This window comes from Blennius ocellaris, assembly GCF_963422515.1.
Source record: "Blennius ocellaris genome assembly, chromosome: 2".
NCBI lineage: Eukaryota > Metazoa > Chordata > Actinopteri > Blenniiformes > Blenniidae > Blennius > Blennius ocellaris.
In genome coordinates, this window is record NC_137651.1 from 23,071,837 (window position 1) to 23,095,065 (window position 23,229).

At 40.1% G+C, this 23,229-nt stretch overlaps 1 protein-coding gene across 1 annotated transcript in view; it reads left to right on the top strand.

Annotated features, from left to right (window-relative positions):
* Positions 1 to 22,654, top strand: part of cadm2b (cell adhesion molecule 2b) — a gene marked incomplete at both ends in the record, with an annotated part of 192,951 nt that extends 170,297 nt beyond the window's left edge. The window contains 6 exons of the mRNA XM_080514005.1: positions 9,377 to 9,535; positions 9,850 to 9,940; positions 11,084 to 11,262; positions 19,915 to 19,941; positions 22,310 to 22,432; positions 22,536 to 22,654. Of these exons, the coding sequence (XP_080370131.1) occupies positions 9,377 to 9,535; positions 9,850 to 9,940; positions 11,084 to 11,262; positions 19,915 to 19,941; positions 22,310 to 22,432; positions 22,536 to 22,654 (698 nt within the window). The remainder of the gene's footprint in view (positions 1 to 9,376; positions 9,536 to 9,849; positions 9,941 to 11,083; positions 11,263 to 19,914; positions 19,942 to 22,309; positions 22,433 to 22,535) is intronic.
* Between the last annotated feature and the right edge of the window lie 575 nt (positions 22,655 to 23,229).

A 23,229-nucleotide genomic window follows, 5' to 3' on the forward strand; every position in this document is an offset into this window, starting at 1 on the left:
CAAGTTCCCCCCCCCCCCCCCTACTATGCTTTTATTAGTTCCACTTGCGTACAACGGGTTTCATTGAGCCACTTGGGCAAACAGAGCCGGCGTGGTGCACCTCCAACCTAAAGCGAGATAAAGAACGTAGCAGAGACTGGAGGGCTCGACTTAAAAACTTCATTTCCATGTCAAAGTGTCAGAGAGGGGGAATGTCAATCAGCGCCGCGAACTCGGGCCTTTTGTAGACGCCGCTTTAAAGCGTTCTTTAGTGAGTATGTGCTGGGAGCAGCATGTTTTGCCATTGGTTCTTTTGTGGAAGATCATTGCCGCCAGTGTCTGCTGTCAGTCAAATCTATCCCCACAGGGGACGCCAGTCTACAAAGCCGGGAGACGACAGCAGGTGTAATAGCAAAAAACATGTCATATTTATTTCATGCTCTGATGATTTGTTTTTCAACAATTTATATTAGAAGCACACAGCATTACAAACCTCAAAATGCAACTGTCATCTAGTGTCAAATAATTTGTTTACAGAGTATAGAGCCGTACAAATTACTTGTGTCGCTGAATGACAGCCAGGCTTCAAATTGTAATCTATTGAGGAAAAAAAAAAAGAAAAGAAAAAAACCCACCCACAGTCACTCTCTCTTTGCATACATAAAGTGGCCTATATTTCCTTTTCACAGGGGCACAAAGGCTCATTCAAATTTTCTACTCCGCGTTAGTTGAGATATCAAAACATTTAAATCCAGACGACAGAGATATACTATTTTTAGTATAAATTTGATATTAAATCTGCGTCCTCCGCTCTGCAAAAGCAGAGGAAAAAGTTGAAATATCACCAGATACGCTCCCATATTTTACCCCAACACTACACGGCTACGCAAACTTCCTACTTGACGCAACTCTTGAAGAAACTTCTAGCTGTGGGACGTGAAAAGCAACAACAACTTTTACTCGTCAGGGGGAAAAGAGATTAAGACGTGCTGCCAGACTGTGGAAACAACCCCGAATATTTACACTGCACACTTTTCCCAAACTCATCCTCTCTCTCTTCTCTCTCTCTCTCGCTCACTGTTTCCTCACACTGAATCTACTGTAACAAAGTGAGAGGCGTGTTACTCATTCTAATGTTAAGATCACTGCAATAAAGAAGGTGGTTAGATCTTTCAGCAGAAGGTATCATTAGAACATAATAAGTAGATGTTAAAAGTGTTGAAAAAAAATGTACATTCGTGTAATGCATGCAAATAAATACAAATTACAAATTTGGAATATTAGCCACAGTGTAAAACTCAGGTGCGGTGGTTAAAGGATTTGTTTTTTAATGATTAGGATTTACATGTATTGTCCCAATTTCAAAACCTCAGGTGAAAAAGTGTTTTAGAGTTTAGAGCTCGTGTAAATGACGACACAAAGAGTGGAGGAAGAGTCTCATATTTTCTTTGGAATTCAGTTAAATTTGTATTTTGCCCAAATACTGCATACCTTTTGGGTATATTTTGTACATTTTAAAGTAATTCCTGGACGTTTTTTTCCACACAATTTAATTAATAAAAGTTAAATAATCTGTTGCTTACATCCCGGGATACACGTGGTTGTCAGCTAAATGATTAACTTAATCTTTCTCTAGTCAACACTAGAAACAGTAGTAATGTAACCTTGCACAATACGCTTCATCTTAATTCGGGTGAAGGGAGCAACTTCATGAAGTTATTGGCATAGATAAATGACTCATGAGCTCATGAGTCTCCAGCAGCATTCAAAGTGAGGCTTGTCTGTTTAGACAGAAACAGGAACATCTCTGCTTGCTCTTTTGCAATTGACACACTAATATTGTGCTTCAGTTGCATAACAATTGAGCGTTGAAGACAAACGGGGTCTCTCAACCAGTGCAACAATCACTCAGTCAGGCAACAAGCGAACTGGAGCTCATGAACGGATTTCAGACTGACAGGCTGAAGACTCATCTGTGAAATGGAACTCAATGAAAAAACCTATCAAGGTAATAGATGACTCTACATTGACCAGGGGTCTGAACATGAGTAACTGTTCTTGTTCTGTCCAGGGTGTAATCTGCCTTCATCCGCAGTTAGATGGGATCAATCTTCCCTTTTTTTGACTTCTAAAATAAAGTCTTAATGACCCAATTAAGAAACAATCCCTTGGTCCCGATGGCTCTTGCTACTATAGTGTTCACTCTTCAAACACTATTTACATACATAGGTTAAACGATTATATAACCTTCATTATATTAAGGGAAAGCTGGAACATATCTGAGAATTTCAAAAAAATAAAAAATAAATTAAAAAAAATAGGCCACGGTAATGAAATACAGCTTCTTGTATTGTAGAACCTCAAAAGATTTTTTTTTTCATATTTATTGCCTGAGATGATGAGTTGGGGCTATTTTTAGACTGTGTTTTCTTTTTCACAGCAAGCCCAGCTTCAATGTAAACTAATCTTGTTCCCTTTTAAACATAAAACATTTATAAACCAATATAATTTTACTTCCTGCAAGTGATGGAGAAAGTCGGAGGGCTTGGTGGGCTTCTATCTCTGACCAGATGTAGGATAGAGCTCATTTTCAAGCACAAATCTGGACACCGAAGTGGCTGTGTTTGAATATAACCAGCTACATTTAAAGGTTGATTTTATTTGATGAAATTACATCTCTTAACTAATCACATTTAATTTGCTTTCAAGGAGAGAGCTTTCATTTAGGAATTGATTTGGAGCAACTTTATAATCCAGCTCCTTGACTCGGTGCAGCACAGCGTTATTACTCCTGTTATTAGTTAGTGATTTTTCATTTTCAGTTGTTTGTAATGCCAAGCAGTTTGACATCATTTCAATAAGGAGAGAATAAAATAAGCAAGGCTTTTTAAAGTGGCACCAAATGGATGTGATGCTTTTGAAGCCACGTGGTTTTAGAAGCAACATCAATGATCAATGTAGAGCAGTGCTGTCAAACATAAGGCAAGAGACTGCACACAAGAGGCACCAATCCGGCCTGCCAGACATCTATGCAAATTGTAATAATTTCAAAGAAAAAACATATTTAAAAAAATGTTTACTATTCATGAAAATACAGACATTTTCATCACATATATTCTAAGCCACAACAAATAAAAACTTAAAAGTTCAGATCTCAAGATTATTACGGTATTCTTTTTTTTTACCAGTCCAGCCCACTCAAAATGAAATTGGTCTGTATGTGGCCGCTGAATTAAAACGAGTTTGGCACCCCGGATGTGGATGAAGGGAGTAAAAAACAAGATGTAGCCACTGCTGTTGATGCAACAGAGTATCGCTGGTGGGAGAATTGGACAGAACTGGAGGTGGTGAGAAGTGTGCGCCACGGGATGTGATGCAGAATCACCCACTTACGGTTTTATTCAGAGAGTATGGAGTGGAGACTGATGGGCTGAATAAAGCACACTTGGAAAGAGAATAAGATCACAAACTGTGCCGTTGAGATGAAGATCAGTCGATTTATACTGCATTCAGTGACAAAACCCATGAAACTTCAGAAATATCAACATGCTGAAAGAAACATTGAGCAAGGTATTGAAAATTGCTAATCGATTGAAAATCCATGAGAGAAAATGGAATTTGAGGAAACAGTGATTTGCACGTACACACATTGTGCAGATGCTGCTTTTGTATGACACAAAGAGCGTTGTATACCATATTCATCAACAAGGCAATTCAGAGTGCTAGCAAATAACTGGCAGGAGCAAATGCACTGGAAAATGTGAATGGAGATAAAAGGAATGAATAGTTGCATTACTGAGGGGAAAACAGAAAAGCCTTCAACCTCATTTTAAAAGAAATTAGAGTTAGAGCTATCCTGCAGTCTGCGGATGTAAATCTGCGTATCGTCTGCATATGATGGCACATTTTGTTGTTGTCTAAAATGTAACCCGGTGGGTGCAAGGGGATATTAAATAATGTTGTTGTGACACATCAGCTGAGCTGTCACCACTGTGTGGATCAGCCTAATGACTGATTCAGTCATTAAATTCTGCTGAAGTTACATCATTTCGTGGGAGGAAGATGATTTTTAATCTTGGAAGAAGTGGCTCTTGAAATAAACAGATTCGTGAAGTAAAGACAACAACAAGCAGAGACAAAACAGCTGAGAAAAACTACAAATATGCAGTCAGGTCACGCTCAAGCACGTCGCTGTTAATGTACTGCTGATATTACAGCCCAAGGACACAAGCTAGAATTAATGTTGGTTATTGTTGCTGTCAGATGGACTGAGGGAGTTCCAGATAAATGAAGCCCTCCAATGGTAAATGCAGGTTTAATGAACTAGTAGTCAAGCTGTTCTTCTATTTCCTGATTATTTAATTGGGAAAGAAATGTTTGCATTAATTATCTTCCCCTTGTTAGCTCTATCCTAATAATGTGTGCACAGCTGTATGGTTGTGGTGTTGCTGTGACGCAATAGCTGAGCTGTCAGCACGGTGTGGGTCACTTTAAAGACTGATTCACTCAATAAATTCAGTTAGTGGGACAGAGATGCATCCCAATCTTAACAAATTCTGGAAGTGAAGACAATAAAGAAGCTGCAACAAAGAGTAGGCAGGGTCGTCACTGTCGACCCAAGGCTGATTTGAAATGAATGAAATATTCATTTTGATTATATTTTTTAATTATAATAGAATTATAATTAATTTTTCCATTTCCAGTAGCTTACAGTACCGGTAGGTTTAAAAGTGTCAGCATTTTGTGCTTTTCATAGCCCAAATGACTCCATACTGCTATTTCCTGGTATGGCAGAGAGGCTGCACAAGTTACTCACTCCTGCACTGTCTTACTGTGAAGGCCACACCCTTTCCCAAAGGTCACACCCTGTCCTGAAGACACACTGCTGCTCTGCCTTTGCTGGTCATATCCAGTGTATGGATGTTTGTTCATGTGCAGTCAGTTCCTCAATATGAAAATCATTTACATTTGGAATTAACAGTGCTATGCTAAATGCTATATGTACGTTTCACAGTGCATTAGTGAATTGACCTGCGGTCTCTCGCGAGTTGGCAGGTTATCAGGCAGGATGACAGCTCTCGAGACGATAAAAACCTTTTCACAACTTTCTTTTGAGGAAAAGCAGCAGTTTTTAAAAGATGGGAATCCAACACCTAAGCTACCAGACCTTCAGCAAAAGAAAGCTCAGAAAACTGTTCGTACTTTCATGTCAATTTGGGTTGCAGATGCTCCACAGGAGTGGTTTCAGCACCCTGGACAGCTCTGCTGGAGTGGTTTCAGCACCACACACGGCTCCCCCATCAGAGTTGTTTTCATTTTCTTGGCGTTTCTGTGTTTCCAACATAAACAACTCCTGCATGTGATGGGATATATCTTGTTGGGAGAGTCTGGAGACTGCTATTGAATCATTGTTTTAGTTTCTTTAATGGTGTTTAACCATCTTGATTTTGTTCGATTAACACCTGCCAGCTGAAACATATTGTAGCGATACGGAGCTGATCGCTGCAATGCATTATGGGAGTTGGGTTGGCGGTGTTTCAAATGTCTTTATTTGGGTTTATATTAAGCTTGTTAGAGTTGGTAATGATTGTGTTGTGTGCAGTTGTTATGAAGTGAAAAGCGCACTCTCATTTGATAGTCTTCAGCTTTACTCGCATAACAATATACAATTGTGATTGATGTTGATAGTGATGGTCTCACTATGCAATGTCCTGCCTACACCCCTGGTGCTCACAGCATGTCACTGAACAATACATAATCTGATGCTCATGCAATCCTGCGACTTTGTCACTAGTCCTGTGGATTGTGTTAATGTTTCATGTATATTTTGCACATACATACAAGTATACAAACCAGTAAGCACATATGGAACAGTAGAAACATTGGCTTTTCATACAGCGAAGGTAATTGTAGAAATACACTGCTAGTTGAAGTTGCGTATTTTAAAGAACATAAAGTTGGATTTCATTTTTTAAATATTCTTGTTTGGAGGACTTTGAATCTCTTGTCAAAAATGCTGCATGTTTTCACTGCTCACAGTTATTTTTTTTAACTCAATTTAATTGTCATGTTCTCCAAGCGTCAATATTCAGGTGATTCATTGTATTAATGATTTGTTATACAAACTGCAAACCTGTGATCAGTGGTTGACGTCAAACCATCCAATTTTAGAAAATGTAGGTGTGAAAGCATTAAATTAAAGGATTGTACCACCCAAAATCACAGAGCATATATTTAAGGCTTTCACAGTAACCCAACTACAGATTTACCAGAAGAAACATGTTTTTTATGCTTAATTGCCTTCATCAAAATATTAAATGTACTAGATTGTTCATTCTTGTGTAAAATTAAACACCCCAAAAAAGACCCAGACAAATGAAGCAAAAATATTTTACTTTTGTGAATATGAGTTCATACTTAATGAGATTTCAAATAAACTGGGGAAATTAGGTCAAAACACCGAAAGGAGAGGGGGGAAAAAAAAGATTCTCAAAACATTTTTGGCTGCCATTAATAGTCAATCAGCGGTAGGCTGCACACAGCGGTGAGTAGGAGGTTCTCCTTTTAAAAGAGACACCGTTTGACATCGCTGCAAGGGTTACACATTAATTTGTTTGAAAGGTACAACCTGAAACACTTTTTCAGAATAAGAAAAGGTTTTAATTGACATGGATTTATTTCCATAACGTCACAGATTGACCCAGTGAACACTAAACAATAATGTGCATGAGTTTAGTAATCTAGTATTCCAGTGTTGTATGTATTGAGGCTTGAGAAATCAGAAACAATCACTTCCTATTAGAGCTGCAGTTTCCTGCCTGCAGACCGGCCGTCCTCTCGGGGGGGGAGGGTTTGCTTCAAAGCAGCTGCACCTGAGCAGATCGTCATTGCTGCGTGCACGTTCTGTCGGCTATGCTCGCAGCTGCCTTGAAACAGACTGACAGCCTCTCTGGTGCAGCACCACTGCTGCAGGCGACTTAACGAATGAGAGGAAAAGCTGGAGAGATTTGTGTGTAATGCCACAGAGGCACTTCCTATTCCCCCTCCTGCACTCGGGGGCAAAATCCAAGGCTTTTGACTCTTGAATGCAAGGCCTCTGACTTCCCTGTTTGTTCGAATGATGCGTCATTTATGGTAATTTGCTGAATTCTTCGTGGCTTCTGTTACTTTTAGTTTTGAAGTTTGGCTTCATGTCATGCATACAAATGCAAGAGACTTGAATAATTAATATGAACAGTTCTCTCAAGGATTGCAATGTGCACATTGACTTGCACAATGAAAATATGTACTTAAAGCTCATGTCTGAAAAACAATCAAATGGTTATAAACTATTGAGATATCCATGGGAAGTTAGAAAGTTGAAGAGAGGCGTATTTGATGCATTAGTGTATATGTGATGCTCTCTGTAATAAACACCCTCTTTGGTGTAATGCAGGGATTTGCAGAGAAGTGTGGGAGGATGAGTTTGGATGACATTGCACTCTATCCCCCAGACCCCTCAAAACTTTCACACCACACATGCCTCGTCTCACACCAAGTAGTAATATTTGGTCCGGTGCCGAACTTTTTCCTTGTTTTTCACATTATATGATCTGAACAACTGTCTGGAATCCACAGGCAATAGTACGAACATGTCTTGTGTGCTTGGTTAGATGTTTTTAATTGGAAATATCAGATCCATCCTTTCATCCACACTGCAAAAATGTTCTCCAAAGTCAAAACCTCCATATCAGATTTCTTCTAAGAAAAATTATGAGCAACAAATAAAAAACAGGTCCACTGGTCCAGTTTGGGCCCAGGGGCTTTATGTTTATCATCCCTGACTTACATCCACATTATACCTGTAGCTCTCTAGCGCCCCCTTTGCAAGGCTCACCCCTCACATTAACCTTTGGTTAAAACCTTTGATTGTATGTTCAAAGCCTCATCTCCATCCAATTTTAGAGTCACGAATTAGCCTTTAAAAGCTTAAAAAAAAAAATTACTCCAGCGTGATAACCGCTCCACCACAATACAGCTACAATCATTCATAGTGGTTAATATGACAAATGATTATGACGTTTGATGTGATCTTTCCTACAAAGTTGATTTCCCAAATCTGAAGTTGTAATTTTACAAACTGATAATAGAACACCAACTTACAGCATGGAAAGAACAAGACTGAAACTAAATAATGATTAATCCTCCTTTTAGGGGAACATCACAAAATCACACTGTCTCTCCCAATTTGTATCATCTATACTCTAAAATACATTCAAAAGCTATCAAGTCATCTCATAAAAGAGTTGACACCAGTAATTATTGCAGTACATGCAAGAAAAAAACGTGGTCATTCTGAAATTGTAGCAGCTATAATAGCATTATCAGGTCCAATAAAAAATTAATTCTCTCGCACACGACAATATCAAAGAGAATCGGTGGAGTGGAACAAATGGAACAGATCAGCCCAAAATGATGATGATAGGGGTGATCGGAGTTTCATTGCTGAGGGGCTTTTAGTATTTAATAGACTGAGGGAATTCTGAGCTGTTTGTGTGCATGTATATGTGTGGAAGAGCGCAGGGAGTATATGTCTGTGTGTTGATTAAAGTGGTTTTGCACTGGATGGCAGGCAGAAGAGCGGGTTGGTGTGAGGAAGATGAGACGGGAATCATCTCTAAAGAGAAATCCTTCTGAGGCCACTGTCAGGTAGTGTCTTATTCAGATCCAATAGCCTCATGCAGCTGTTTCCAGAGAAAAGTGGCTGTACCACACTGAGTGCAAACAGCGGAGCAGATGAAGAAAAGCACCCAATTATCTCCTAACGAAGGCAACATCACAGGCCAGGGAGAAAGCAAACACAAATCAGGATCTAAAGTTGTGTAAAGGCTCAATGTTTGGGCATGAAACTACCACAAAAGGCGAGAAAAAGTACGGAAAAGTGTGACTAAAACTATGGAAATCTACCCCATCCATGCTGTGGGGGGGGGGGGGGGGGGGGTGCCTGTTTGTGTTGACTGGGATGTTTGAGAGATGGTCCTGGAGGAGCAAACACACCCAACCAACCGAGTCAACGCTCCGCATTGCTCTCCCTTCACTTTTCACTCTACTTTGACTTGACTTTCAAAGGCCAAGGATTCTCTCCCTCAAAGGAGTTGCAGAGGAAAGACAACAACAACAACAACAACAACACTGCAGCTGCCTCTGTCAGAAAAGCAATGTCTTGAAATGCAATTTCATGTTCCTCACTTTTTTAAACATTTACAAGCAGTATTTTTTTTTGTTGTTTTTGTTTTTTTGAAGCGTTTTTCTACTCTGTTTCAAAAATAATTTTTGGAGGTAAAAGTCTTGCTTGAAATCCATAAAATAAAATAAAAATTGAAATTCACAAGAAGACTGTATCGTTGTGGTTCTACAGGCACGAAGGAGGTGAACGCCACAGGAAAGTCTTTCACGGTGAGGAGCAGCCTCCAGTTCCAGGTGGATCGACGGGACGACGGCGTTGCCTACACCTGCAGCGTGGAGCACGTGTCTCTATCCACTCCTTACATGACAACCGAGGTGCTGGAGGTCCACTGTGAGTGCAGTCATACCTCGCAAAGCTGGATTAGGCTGCAAGATTAGCATTGTGAGGAGGAAAAAAAATACAAGGATTGAGATTACATTTATGTCTGCAGGTTTAGCTTTGCATTTGTTCTGGATTAGTGTAGGATTAGTTTGCAGGTGAGGGATTAGTACCAAAGCAGAACAGGGATATGGGCTGGAGCTATGGGAGCTGCCCAATGGGCAAAGCGCTAACTACTGTTGTACCATGTCAGTGTGAAAGTTAAAGTCTCTGACACACAGTGCCGCCTCAGCTCTGGATTCTTTCTTTTTGTCTCGTCTTTGCAGATGCTCCCCATCTGGAGATCACACATTCATTGATTATCCCACTGGAAGGGCAATACTTCAAACTGGAGTGTGTTTCAATAGGGAACCCCATGTAAGTTTGAATTTATTCACAACTTCTTTTCAAGGTTGTTGATACAGTATCACACCAATGTCTGTCACCTGTACTGCTCACAAGACAGTCATGCATCACATACGCTAATATTTCCTCACCTTTAATGAGTGATAACACATCATCTCTGTTATTGTTAATGCTGTTAAAGTTAAATTCCTGAAGACGAGAAACCATTGGAGCATCTATCAATGTCTGGATATCTGTGTTATTACAGACAAAGACCCTTAGGCCTCTTTGGTGTGTTTCCCAGTCCATCCAGTTCATTCATGAGATCCACTGCCATACCTGCAAAGCAAAACAAATGGCCGGCAAAGGCTGAGGAAGACCGAAATGAACCAAGGCCAGCCAATATAAGTCTAAACATTGGTGATTGTGTGCCAATATTATACATAGGAAGAATATTACAGCGTTTTCGTGTAGTTGGGAACTTTCTGAAAGTCCCAACAGTACAAACAGCCAACATACACAGGATTTGCAATGCTTATAAGGTGAACGTTATCAAAGCAGTTTAATAATGAATTTGTGTGTTTTTCATCCTCGCTATTGAAGTGCGCATATTTTCACTTTAACTGCAACAAAGCCAGGTTAATAAAATGCATCATAGAGAAATACTTTTTCTCATGTGGATAAACAAACCCTGCCAGGGTGTCATATCTGCAGCTTTCTGAAATTCCCCACTCCGCCAGTGGAAGGTTCCCAGTCTGATGGTGTTCAGAGGTATTATTCCCCAGCTGCGAGCAGCTGTGGCTCAGACGGCAGAGCTTGAAATCTTCCAACTCCAAGTTTGTCGATTGTATCCCCATTGCTGTCTGTCAATGTCTCCAAGTGTCCTTGGGCAAGACGCAGAATCCAAAGTTTCTTCCAGTGGAGAGTGAGCACTTTTTTCTGTCACCACTGGAGTGTGTGTGTGTGCGTGCGTGCGTGCGTGCGTGCGTGCGTGCGTGTGTGTAGGTCATATACAAACAAAGTAAACTTTCCATTTACCTGGTACAAATGAGTGCAACATCATATATTCATTAGAGATTATGCAGTTTTACCCATGTTTCTAAGCATTTGGCTCTTCATACATAGTGTTATGGACTATACATTTCGTGAAAGTGTTGTTTTTATCCTCCCCTCCAGACCTGAACCCGTGCTGTGGTCTAAAGATGGAGGAGAGCTCCCAGACATCGAGCGTATGATTGTGGAGGGCAGGGAGCTCACCATCACCACGCTAAACAAAACGGACAACGGCACGTACCGCTGCGAGGCCAGCAACCACCTGGGGACCAGCAGTGCTGAATACGTACTGTTTGTATATGGTAGGTGCTTCACTGACATCTGTGGTCTCTCTATAGGTGATCACTTTATTATATATTTTTTTCGATCATTTCTTGCTGCTGTTTTATCACTCTCACAGCTTTGCAGCCCACCGTGTGCTCACTCAAACATGGTTGGTGTTTAACACAAAGACAAAAAATACAATTTTGGCACAAAGAGGAGAGTCAGCTCACAAACAGACAATAAGGCAAAAGCATAACAGCAGAATAAGTTATTTATTTACAGTGAATATACGTCCACATTTCCAGAAATGTAAGTATTTTTCATCTTATGATTTGCCAATCATCACGACCTGCTTAACGGCAGCTTTATCTCACAGTTTTTTTTTTAAAAGTCCCATCTGTTTAATATTAACCAATAATAAGAGCATAAGAGCCAAAGCTGAAGGATCATGAATAAATATTCTGGAAGGCACAATTTTGGGGAATCTGGTTCATCAAAGAACTACTGATTACTTCATGTGAGACTTCATTATTAGTTTCTCCATCCAGTTTTTGGTTTTAATATTTAATTATCTCCTCTGTTTTCATATAACTTCAACTACAGCATCATCTGTGTGTTTTTGGTCCAATTATTTGAAAGCAGTCTGCATTTCATGATCAGTGAACCCAATTCTTGGTTAAAGGTTAAAAAAAACTATTAAAATTATTGATTCAACCACTTTTTTATAACTTCATCAATTTAGTTTTTTGTGTATAATGTGCATCAAAAATATAAAAGTCCACAAATCTTTAAAAATGTCAGTGTGCAGCATGTTTTCAGTTATTAGCAGGGGGGCATTGCATTACAGTCATTTACATCTGTGTTATTGTGCTATTTCTAGTAACCTATCAGCATCAGCCAATCTGTAAAAATATATTAGAACTTGTACTGTTTTGTGAGACTAGCTTGTGTGTCGATCTTTAATTGAAAGGAAATAGAATTGAGGATATAGATGACGTGTCATGACAAGAACTGCAGGTAAAACTCTGGCTGTTGTGTGAAACAGCCCAGAATCACAGTCATGCAACAGATCAGAGGAGAACAAACTCTGAAACAAGCGCCGATCAAAAATCAGGCATGATGAGGCGAGACTAGATGGGATGAAACAAACAGACATGGTAGGACCCAGTGAAATCTGTTTTTTTTTTCCTGACATATTTTTATCTCTTTCGGTAAACAATTTTTACCACAGAAACGTCAACTACAGACACCAATAATTACAACATGCCACTTAGGCTTTTTGTTCAAACGGCTGACACATCAACAGTGCGTCTCTTAGATTTTTTTTTTTTTGTTTATGCTAATGATTGTTTACCAGAGGATTTTTGTCTTAGCATGATTTTCTGACAGGACTCCGCAAACCATCGACTATTCTGCAAACAGGACGGCATCTGCAATGATTAACACATTCTTCTTTCTTTTATAACATCTGCTTGTGACAAGATGCAAATGTGTTGAGTGACTAAACATCTTTTATTCACATCGTGTGAATTTCTTTCATAAAAAAATCTCAAGAATGTCCATTTTTTGCTGATTTTCATGGGACTATCAAGCCATTTCCATTGTTTTATCACTGATGTAGTTCGTTTCATGTAACATAACTTGATTAGTCATTTCAAATATAGAAAGTGGCTTTGTTTTCGGAAATATCAAAATATGGTCACTTTCGTCAGCCGTCACCATGTAAAGCAGTAACGCTAGCTCAATCACAGTGCTGCCATGCAGCTAGTTTTACAATAAGCCTATAAGACAACAAATATAAATTCTTTTCTGACATTTCATATGAATTTGACCCCACCTGCTTTGTTACATGTCTTTAAAAAGAGGATAAGTCTCTGGTCATTCTCGTCATCCCAAACTACCATTAGAATTTACCAGTTGGTCAAGTAAACCCGTGTCGATCATCACCTGCTGGAGGCATGGTTAAAGGCAATACATCTGCACTCAATTGGCCAAGTCCTTTCCTGTTAAAATGCATTTTTGTGGAATTTCACAGAATCTGAGCTATTGGAAAATATGATTAAACCTCTACATCTATAATGTCAAAATTATAAACTCTACACGAGTAGGTGTTTATGAGTAAATACCTTTTCCATCTCTTGATTGTGTCTACATTTTCCACATCAACAATCACTGGGACCTAACAAGGGAAGACGTGAGCGATTGAGACGTCCTGGCACCAGCATCACTTTATAAATTAGCGAGTGGAAAGTTGGACCGGACATGGGTGGAGACGATCATGAAGCAAGTGCTGCAGATATTTTGAGTAAAAAGACCACTTAAAAGTTGAGAAGAGTTCATGCACAACACAAGAAAATGACCACTAGGTGAACCATGTTCTCTCTTCATTGCATCGCCACATCGATTGCATGGATTTCATTTTTAATAAAAGTTTAATTTAAGGTTTATATTTCATTTTGAGGCCGTTTTCTTGCCATGTAAATTTCCCTCGCCTGTCTTTAAATCAGGAGCGTTAAACATACAGCCCAAAGAGCCCAACTCCAGCTGTGAGACATTATAACACATTATTATATTTGCCCATGGGGGGTACTCTTGAGTCTGTTTTATGTGGCGAATTGGCTCGGGTGATCAAGATGAGATAAGATGTAGAAATGTGTCGACATTAAATATAATTTCTGGAATTTGATAAGTTATTCTGATCATAATATGAACTGGCCTGCGATATTTTGAGTTCCAGCAACATGTGAAGAAATGTTTTATGCCTTTGATGATGCAAGCAGTAACCTCCACGCTGATCAGCACATGTGAGCTGAGGCATATTATTGTTGTTACTACAGTTCTTTTTTTCCAAATTTGAGGTTTATCATGTGTAGTAAAATGATAGTTCATTAAGTGTGAACGTCCTAATGATAAATTAATACTTTGTTGCATTAAATCCAAGACAAAGATTTAAAATTCTAGTTATTTGTATACAGTATTTTAATGCTTTTATTTACTGGTTCCAGGACACTTGAGATCAAATTGTGCTGTATGTGGCCCCTGAAGTAAAATGGATTTGGCACCCATGTTTGTCTTTTCACTCAAGTCTCAAAGTATCTGCAGCGTTTTCTCCACTTTCCTGATCATCTCCATTTGTGTCTGGTTCAACTTTCCATTCTCTGCATTGTCAACTATGAGGAGTTGAAGTATGTTGGTGCCACTTTGTCTCATTCATTCAGGTCTTCTCTTGTTAGGGCCCAGTGATTCCGCAGTGTGGAAGATACATACAGAATCTAGACAAGGAAACAGTTTTACTCCTCAAGTAAATATAGAACTGTAAAAAGACTAAAGTCAAACATGAATGATGATGTCATTATAAATTGTTTAACAAAATTAATTATTTTTACTTCATGAAGTAAGTAGTAAGAGAAGATAAACACCTAACGCAGGCATTTGATAAAAAACATTGGAATAAGGGCCGTGAGTCAAATTTTAAACCTTAATAAACGTGTGTAAATTGAGTTCAAATATGTATCTCCTCTATGTAAGACCGGTGCTTAAGTACAGTGCAGAGAGGCATAGCCCCGCTGCTTTGCTGACCACATGCCGATGAATCCGCTATCAAATCTCGCCTTAGCACACTGCTGGATCACCCTGTTTACCTCATATCACTACATGGCTTTAGCTTCTGGACTCTCCCTGTGAGGGGACAGGAAAAAATAAAACTGTTAAGGATGCAGAATTTAGCTTTCGACTACCGCCTGGAGGATAGATAAGTTAATCCCGAGACAGTGGATGGGGCTGAGAGAATAAAGACGACATGGTGCAGTAAATGCATCATTAGGGCCATGTTTAGAGCCTTTATCAAACACCGCTATGTACAGGGGCAATGTAAAAATACAAGCATTAAGCAGAATGTTAAAATTCAACACGGATTTGTTTGTTTCCATTTATTTATTTTGCCAATTCTGCAGTGGCACACGAGAGTGCAGTTTGTTTAGTAGTGACTTATCACGCAGGCTGGACTCATTTACCCAGGCAGTCAGCAGACGCACAGCAGTTTCTTTGTGAGGCTTTCGGGGGAGAGAAATTCTTTAGTTGGGAAAAAGAGGGGGAAAGATGAAGCGAGAGAGGGATGACACATTCGTCCTGACAGTTTGTGTTATCTCGGCCTCTTCTTTTAGCATGCTCATTGAACAGGGCCAGGCAGTGATGTCAGGCTCGTCTGTATCATCCTGTCATATCTGCACACCATGTGCTGGACCGAAGGCTTCCTTCTACACATTTCACATTTTTTTCATGAGGCTAAAAACAAACTTGTTCAATTAACCTGTGTTCTTGGACGTACGTGTGGCAGAAGGCTGTTTGTCACTCTTTTTTTGTGAGATTGACTGACAGCAGTCCTTTCACATCCTGTGTTGGAGTACAGTAGGTAAAGGATGTGAGAGACAGGCTCATTTCCACAGATGATGACAGTCATTCTTCAGAGCTACATTGTGTCTGGCTGAATACTTCCCAGGTCTCTTTGGATCATCTCAGCCTCTAAAACCTAATTTGCTAATGACAGGAGAGCTGAGGAGCCGTAAATGTCATTGGTCCGCTGCAATTTATTACTGTCTGTAATTATGCACTGTATTAAATACAGCAAGGAACTGCTCTGTGTGAGACATTACAGAAGTGAATAGTAGTTTAATTAAATACAGCTGATAAAGAAAAAAAATCCTCAACCATCTGTGAAGCAGTAGCCCCTCTCCTGACCTCTTCCCCTCACATTTCACTATACTGAGTGTACATTTTCAACTCAACAAGCATGACATGCTGCAAGCTTTACAGCCAGTGCGTGTGTGTGTGTGCGTGCGTGTGTGCGCCAAACCTATTTACCAACCAGCCATCAGTGCTTTAAAAACTTCCCAAAACTAAAAAAAAAAAAAAAAAAAGTTCCTTGTGCATGACTCATCTGCTGCTGAGAGGATTTTATACATTCATAGCTGGAGTCACTGTTCATCCCCTATTTTCTATCGTTATTTTCATTACTCCGCGACGCGCTCACCGAGAATTAACCTGCATCAGCCCCGCGCCGTAATTGATTTGCACTGTTTGATTCTCCTGTAAGTTTTCTCATGCCGAGCCTGTTCCCTGCAGAGAGGTTTGTTTTCGCTCCCCATTGTTCCTGTTTTCATTTAGCAGACGTCACCACGTTAGCGCTTCTATCTCCACACCCCCCCCCCCCCCCCCCCCCCCGTATTCTTCGTCCCACCAGCCCACCGGTGCCGATGCAGCTGTGTTCGCAGGAAATCCTGCAATCCCCCCCTCCCTCGTGCCCCCGCCTCCACGCTCCACGCTCCATGCTCTCACAAACATAACGCTGAACGCGGAGCTGATGATTGATGAGCTAACTGAGCTTCGAGCGAGAAAATCACATTGTTTTACCCAATGAATTCAAACCTCAGTTTTTTTTTTGTTTCTCCCTCTCTCTTTCTCTCTTCATTCACCTCACCTCCACTTTCATCTTCACCTTCCTTGAAAATAAGCAGATTTTACAGTTAGGAAGATGCTTCATCGGGTGATCCACAAATGTAAAACAGAAAAACCCGAGTGTTTACTGCAATGTTGTTCCTCGACTGGATGTTTGTTTGTTTTTCACCCACAATACTGAACAATAGGAGCACATGCACTTGTGTTGGAATGATGTTTACCTAAAGGAAATGCTCCGTGTGCGTACTTCACGCCATCTCCCCTAATGGAATTAGTGCTGCAGCGTTTGTGTGTCATAGATTTTTTTTTTCTCATACCGAGCCTCAAGAGCACTCTGCAGGTAAAGAGCACTAAATGGTAGCTTCAGCTATGAAAATAGATGGGCTGTTGCGATAGGGAAAAGACGAGTGTTACTCGGAGTTGGGGAACGCTTCAATTTGAAAATCAAGCCGTAAACCTTGAAGGTGCCCTCTGAAATCCACTCGTAAACAAACATGTGTTTAAGGATTATTCTACAGCCTAACGCATTTTGCCTCTCCTTGAGAGTTGGCAGACTCATTTAATGCGTTTTCATACCCCAAAAATGTTTTCGTAGGTAAAATCGTTTTTTGGTTGTTGTTGTTGTAACAGTCATCTGCTCTCACCAGCTGCGTGTCTCACCGACTCACTTGAAAAGCTTGAAACTATGTGCAGACTGCCTGTGCATACAGTATGCAGGAGCAGAAGCAACAGGTGGGGGGAAAAAAACAAAAAACATGTTGACAGAAAATACTTTGCTCCACAGAAATTAAGACGACGCATACTTTCTCGTCTATCTCTAGTATTGCAGGCATCCATATGATTTTGTCCATAAGCTGAATTAAAGGCAAATAAAGGATTTCAGTCGCTCTCTTTTTGTGCTTTAAGGGGGAGCAGTGAGTTGCTACAGCATTCATTCTGTCCTCGGTCCAACTACTGGCTAGGTCCCGTTTACACGACAACGTTTCAAGTGAAAACGTAACATTTCGTTGTTTTGCGTCTAACACTTTAAAAACGATGTCCGTTTTCATGGTGTCCGGAAAATTCCACAGATTGACGGTTACAAAAGTGCTGACACAGGTCATCCTTGTAACATGGACTGCAAAATATCAATATCATATCAATTCTTTATGAGACAAAACAAGATTCCAATAACAATGGCAGCAGCGGAAACACGTCGTGAGCATGCCAGGCCACTAGTGGATGCTGTTTGTTTTTTGTGATGAAACCACACACTTGTGCATTTTTATGAACTAGAACTAGAACTATTTATAGTGGTGGTGGTGTGTATGAGCAGTAGCAGCATTTCCAACGATCTGGCCCGGATCTGTAAAAGCTTTGCGGCCAAGAAAAGAAAAATGGTTAGAAAAGCTGATTTACTAACGTGATGCACTGAGATTTGCATCTGAGAGACAGAAAAATAACTGTCAGTATTTGCTTAGTGTGATCACCGTCATGAATGTAGAACATCAGACATGTCTGCCAGAGGTATACTGGGAGTACTTTATGCTTTTAGAATAATTTATTTATTTAATAATAAATATTATTTATTTATTGCATTTCAAAGCAATCGAAAGGAAAGAATGGGTTCATTGTATACCAGACAGTGCTGCTTTTATCATGTTGAGATACATCCCTCAACTAGCCAGCACTTGTTTCATTTGCAGAAGTTTTATTATCACGTTTCTTGGGATCCAGCCATCATTTTCTTTTTTTTTTCTTTTCTTTTTTGCTGTAACACTTTGATACGTTTGCTCATTTCCGACACCAACACTGCCAACCCCACGTTCTCACATTTAACTTCACACTTGTGGCTCAGCTCTTCATCCAAACTTTATACTTTAAAACCAAATTGTAAATACTCCTGTTGGTGCTTCCTGCCACTCATACTATTGATCTCCTGCAACACACACACGCACACACTGCAAAAGGTACCTGCTTGGACCCTTGATTAATAATTGATATAATATAAATGAGTGGAAGTCTTCCGTTGGGTTTTTCATTGTTGCTTTCTTACATTCTGATTATTATTTTAGGTTATTTTTAAACATCTGAACACAACACATTTTACATGAAGCACATTTAACCACATTAAATGTAGTGCTGATGAATTATTTTGTAATTTAGTGACTTGGTAAAAATTAGGCTATTGATGATGAACAAAATAAAGTTGTAAAATGAATGGAAATCACATTTATTTTATAAATTAATGTACAAAATGTTTTGTATTTCTTGTTTATCAGTACTAAAGTAGCCTATTTTTTTTCCTACAGTACCTCAGTGCACATGACCACAGTTGAGTATCAGCATGTACAAAACGTTTTTTTTTTTTTATCAACTCAGTGTGGTTAGTTGGCAAGAAATGAGAAGAATGTGTTAATAAGTATGGACACTTTCAAGTAAAGACAGAAAACCTTTGTCGCGCTTTGTGGGTCTGTTTACACATCAATGGTGCTGAAAACTTTTTGAAATTTTTTGAAAATGTCTCAGTGGAAATGGGAGAAAAGGCATCTTTGCTACTGAGTATACCCATCACATGCATAGTAGATAGTTGTTCTGCACATGCTCAGTAGATGGACAATAACAACAATCTTTTCCTCCAGAGGGTTTTGGCTCACAGTCCATATTCTCCTGGGACTTGGTAGTTTTAGGAAGAATCACCCCAATGACCCAATGACAATCTAGTGTTTATACTATATTGTTCTCTGTATGTATGTGTGTGTGGTTTCATTTCAAAAACAACCAACAACATCCACTAATGGCCCCAAATGAAAACGACATTGTCATTTCCGCGTAAACGGACATCGTTCTCAAAATGTTGCCTTCCAAGCGTGAAAACAATGCAAAAACAATTCGCTTTCACTTCAAATGTTGCTTTGTAGACAAGGTCTTGGAAGTGTTCTCAAATTACCAACAATCCTAAAAAATATGTGTAACGATTGCGGATGCACAGTGCAGTTTGAAATCTGAATACTGTATTTTTTTATGACGCCTTTGTTCTTCATCTTGTTGTCATGGCGTGTGTTGTGCAAACATTTTCCTGTGAGCATGTGTTTGCTTCGCTCGCCATCGCTCCTGCTCTCTGTCAAAGTGAAAACTGAGACCATGCCAATTTTCCTGTCTTTTTCCTTTGAAATCTGTATGGTCACCTGTTTTATCACGGTGTTGTTCCCCTCGTCTTCCCTTACTGCTGTCACTGTCTCCAACCATGGCAACAGCCAAAGACTTTCCAGGGCCTACAGCAGGTAAATATTCCCACCAGGTGATCATTGCGAGCCAGGTTTGGAGTGCGCGATGCCGGATCTGGCTCTGGACTCAGGACACCTCATGGCCTCACCCAGCATGAGCCAAGTCATCACCATATGCATGGACGCTCACTCTGCTGACAGCAGTCACTTTCTCTCCAGCCATGTCACACACTGCTTAAGTGATCACGCAGTACGTTTCTGGTTCATCTTTTACACAATGGTGTGATGCTTCTGTTTGATTTAAGGTGATATTTTTTGTCAGAATGGGATTTCATTCTTAGAAATGAAAAGGAAATGTTCTCTTTTATATATTGGATTGTAATTTTCTAAAATACTTAAGGTTCCGTTGTTTTGTTTTAAGTAGGTCTATGGGTTAATGCTTGTGTGAAGTATTTGCAATAGTTTACTTTTATAATTTGTGACAGTTTTTAAGACTTTAACATGCCAGTAGGTTTGTGTGGGGAAATGTTTTCAGTTGCTGTGGAAAAAATATGAATCAGTGGTGTCCTCAATGCTGCAAAGATGTGTGGATATCTCCTTTTGTACGCATGTGTTAATAGATTTTTATCTTATTATCTCCAGGCAGTCGTTTTAATTGTTGTAATATAATACATTCAAATGTGGACTAAAAAGGCTGATTTGATAATAATGATGAAGTTTTCTGTAACTGTGTGATTTCACTGTGGTGAAAAAAAGAGTAACGACGTCTGGTTTGATATTTTGTGATATGGAAATTGCTTGTGCTCCTTGCTGACATGCAGCTCATTCTTCCCATTGACATGCAACAAAAAAATGAAATAACCCAACTGTTGCACCAGAGCAGTTATTGCTTCAAAGCCTCCAGGGCCTGTTTGTGAGTCGGGCCCCGTTTACACGACGACGTGTTCAAATGAAAACGTAAAACTTTCGTTATGATTTGGGCATTCATTTACACGACGATGGAGCCGCTGAGAATGTTTCCCAAGGCAGAACTTTTACGAAGATGCTCCAACTGTGTCATCATGGGAAAGCGGGAAAATGCAACTATTTGAAAAGGCTCGGGCTGAATCTCAGTCTCGATGATGGAGCCACTGCTACTGTGCAATTGCACCATGGCCGAAGTAAATAGTTCTTCTGCACATGAGCAAGTAGATGAAAAACAGCAGCAATGAAGGTATCCAGAGTGTCATGACTCCCAGTCCATATTCTCCTGGGACTTGGTAGATTTTTAGTTGAGTCACCCGAACAAGCAGTCCCACTTTGTCGTCTGTCAATATAAATGTACTGTGTACTACAATTTTTAATGTTTATAGCGTGTCGTTCTCTCTGTGCCTCTGTGTGGCTTCAGGACAAAAACAATCAACAGCACCCTCTATAGGCCCAACATGAAAACATCTTTTTCAGTGTTTCTGCTGTTGCTTTGCAAACAGACATCGTTTCCAAAATATTGCAATGCAAATGCAAAACTTCTAAAATGAATAGGCAAAAACGATGCGTTTTCACTTGAAACGTTGTCGTGTAAACGGGGTCTGAGTATCCAGATTTAAAAAAAAAACAATTCTGGTGGGATTGGTCTGCATGAAGTTAAATAAACTGCATGTTACACCCCTTCATCTTGTTCTCTTTCATCACTTATTTTTAATGCCACGCATACACTTTGGGATGCTGAACATCAGGGTTGCATTCTGTTAACAGTGGATTTTTGTTAAGAAAGAAAAAAAAAAGAAACATCGTCGCCGTCATTTCGCAGGGTCACTTTGCAAAAGTGAGCACAAGCCATGGTCATTCATCAGCTTGAGATAATGAGAGCATACGAGGTACACAGTGAATACACCGCCGCTCACAGTTTATTAGAGTGCAGATACAAAGGGTAAGCCTCAGCTCGTCTCTGCAGAGGATACCTCATTTTAAATAACACTTATTAAAAAAAAAAAAAACTCAGGGAAGCAGGGAAGTATGGCAGGGAGCAAGGAGAAAACATAAAAGATAGTATGTGTACAAGCTCTGGAGAAGAAGAAAAAAAGCACCCTAAAGCATCAGTCAGAGCTGGGGGGGGTTTTTTCTTTCTTTTTTTTTTGTCTTTCTGCAGCTTGTTTCTGCGGCTCATGCCACACTTCCTGAATTTTGTGGTATTTCCTGTGTTTACCGCTTTTTTTTATATCACAGTACAGACACTTCAAAAGCAGCGGTGTCATGCTGCTCCAAATGTACGACGCAAGCTCATTGGGGACTGGTGTGCTTTTGTTGGCAGGTGTAAACTCGACATCTGGATTAGTTTTTCTGGAGCTAAATATTCTCAGATCTGTTTAATAAATTCCTCCGGCTGTGTTTAGACGTCTCACCGATGTTGTGGCCTCCGTGTTTCCCGCCTCCCCTGGTGTTTCAGATCCTAACGCTGTCGGACCTCACGGGCCGGACCACGCTTTGATCGGCGGCGTCGTTGCAGTCGTGGTCTTCATCACCTTGTGTTTGATCATCGTTCTGGGGCGATATCTGGCCAGACATAAAGGTAAATCGGGTCACTGGGACTCCCAATTTTCTCGACGCAAGTCTCACGTCTTGGATTTTCTAGCGGGCGGATGACTGGAGTTTGGCTTTGCGTGTCTCCGCAGGGACGTATCTAACACACGAGGCCAAAGGAGCGGAGGACGCCCCCGACGCCGACACGGCCATCATCAACGCCGAGGGAAACCACGTGCACGCAGAGGAGAAGAAAGAGTACTTCATTTAGACTTCTCTTTCTCCACTTTCCTTCTGCTCTTTTCGTTTCATGACCAACTTCGACAGCGGACAGGCAGTTTTCGGCTGCCTCGGCCTCGCTACGTTGAATTTTAGTTCTCATTCTTTTCCAGAGAAGCTTGGATGTCGTCATTCTCGAAGCATTTGCAGAAAAATAGCCTCTTTTTTGGGGGGGAATCGAGATGAATCATGTACAAATGGGTGGTTTTGGGTTTTCCGGTGCCTAAACGCTGTACACTTTAATGCTTATATTCCACTGCCTGCATTGACTTTGCCTTTTCTTTTCCTCTTGTACAACTTTTAGCAGATTTTAAAAAAAAGAAAATTCTAAAGCAAAAAGCAAATCTACTTTCCCTCGAGTTCGAGGCAAGTTTCAGCTTTTCAAACGGTTTTAAGAGCAGAATATGTTCCAGTTTTATCAGACATTAGCATCTGTTGACTCACTGTTAGATTTCGCCTGGAGTTTGCCCTGGCTACAGTCACATGTTTAAAATCACCATAAAACAGCCCAGAAACCTTTTACACAGCAAACTCTGCAGAAGCACAAAACAATGTGGTTCTATCGAT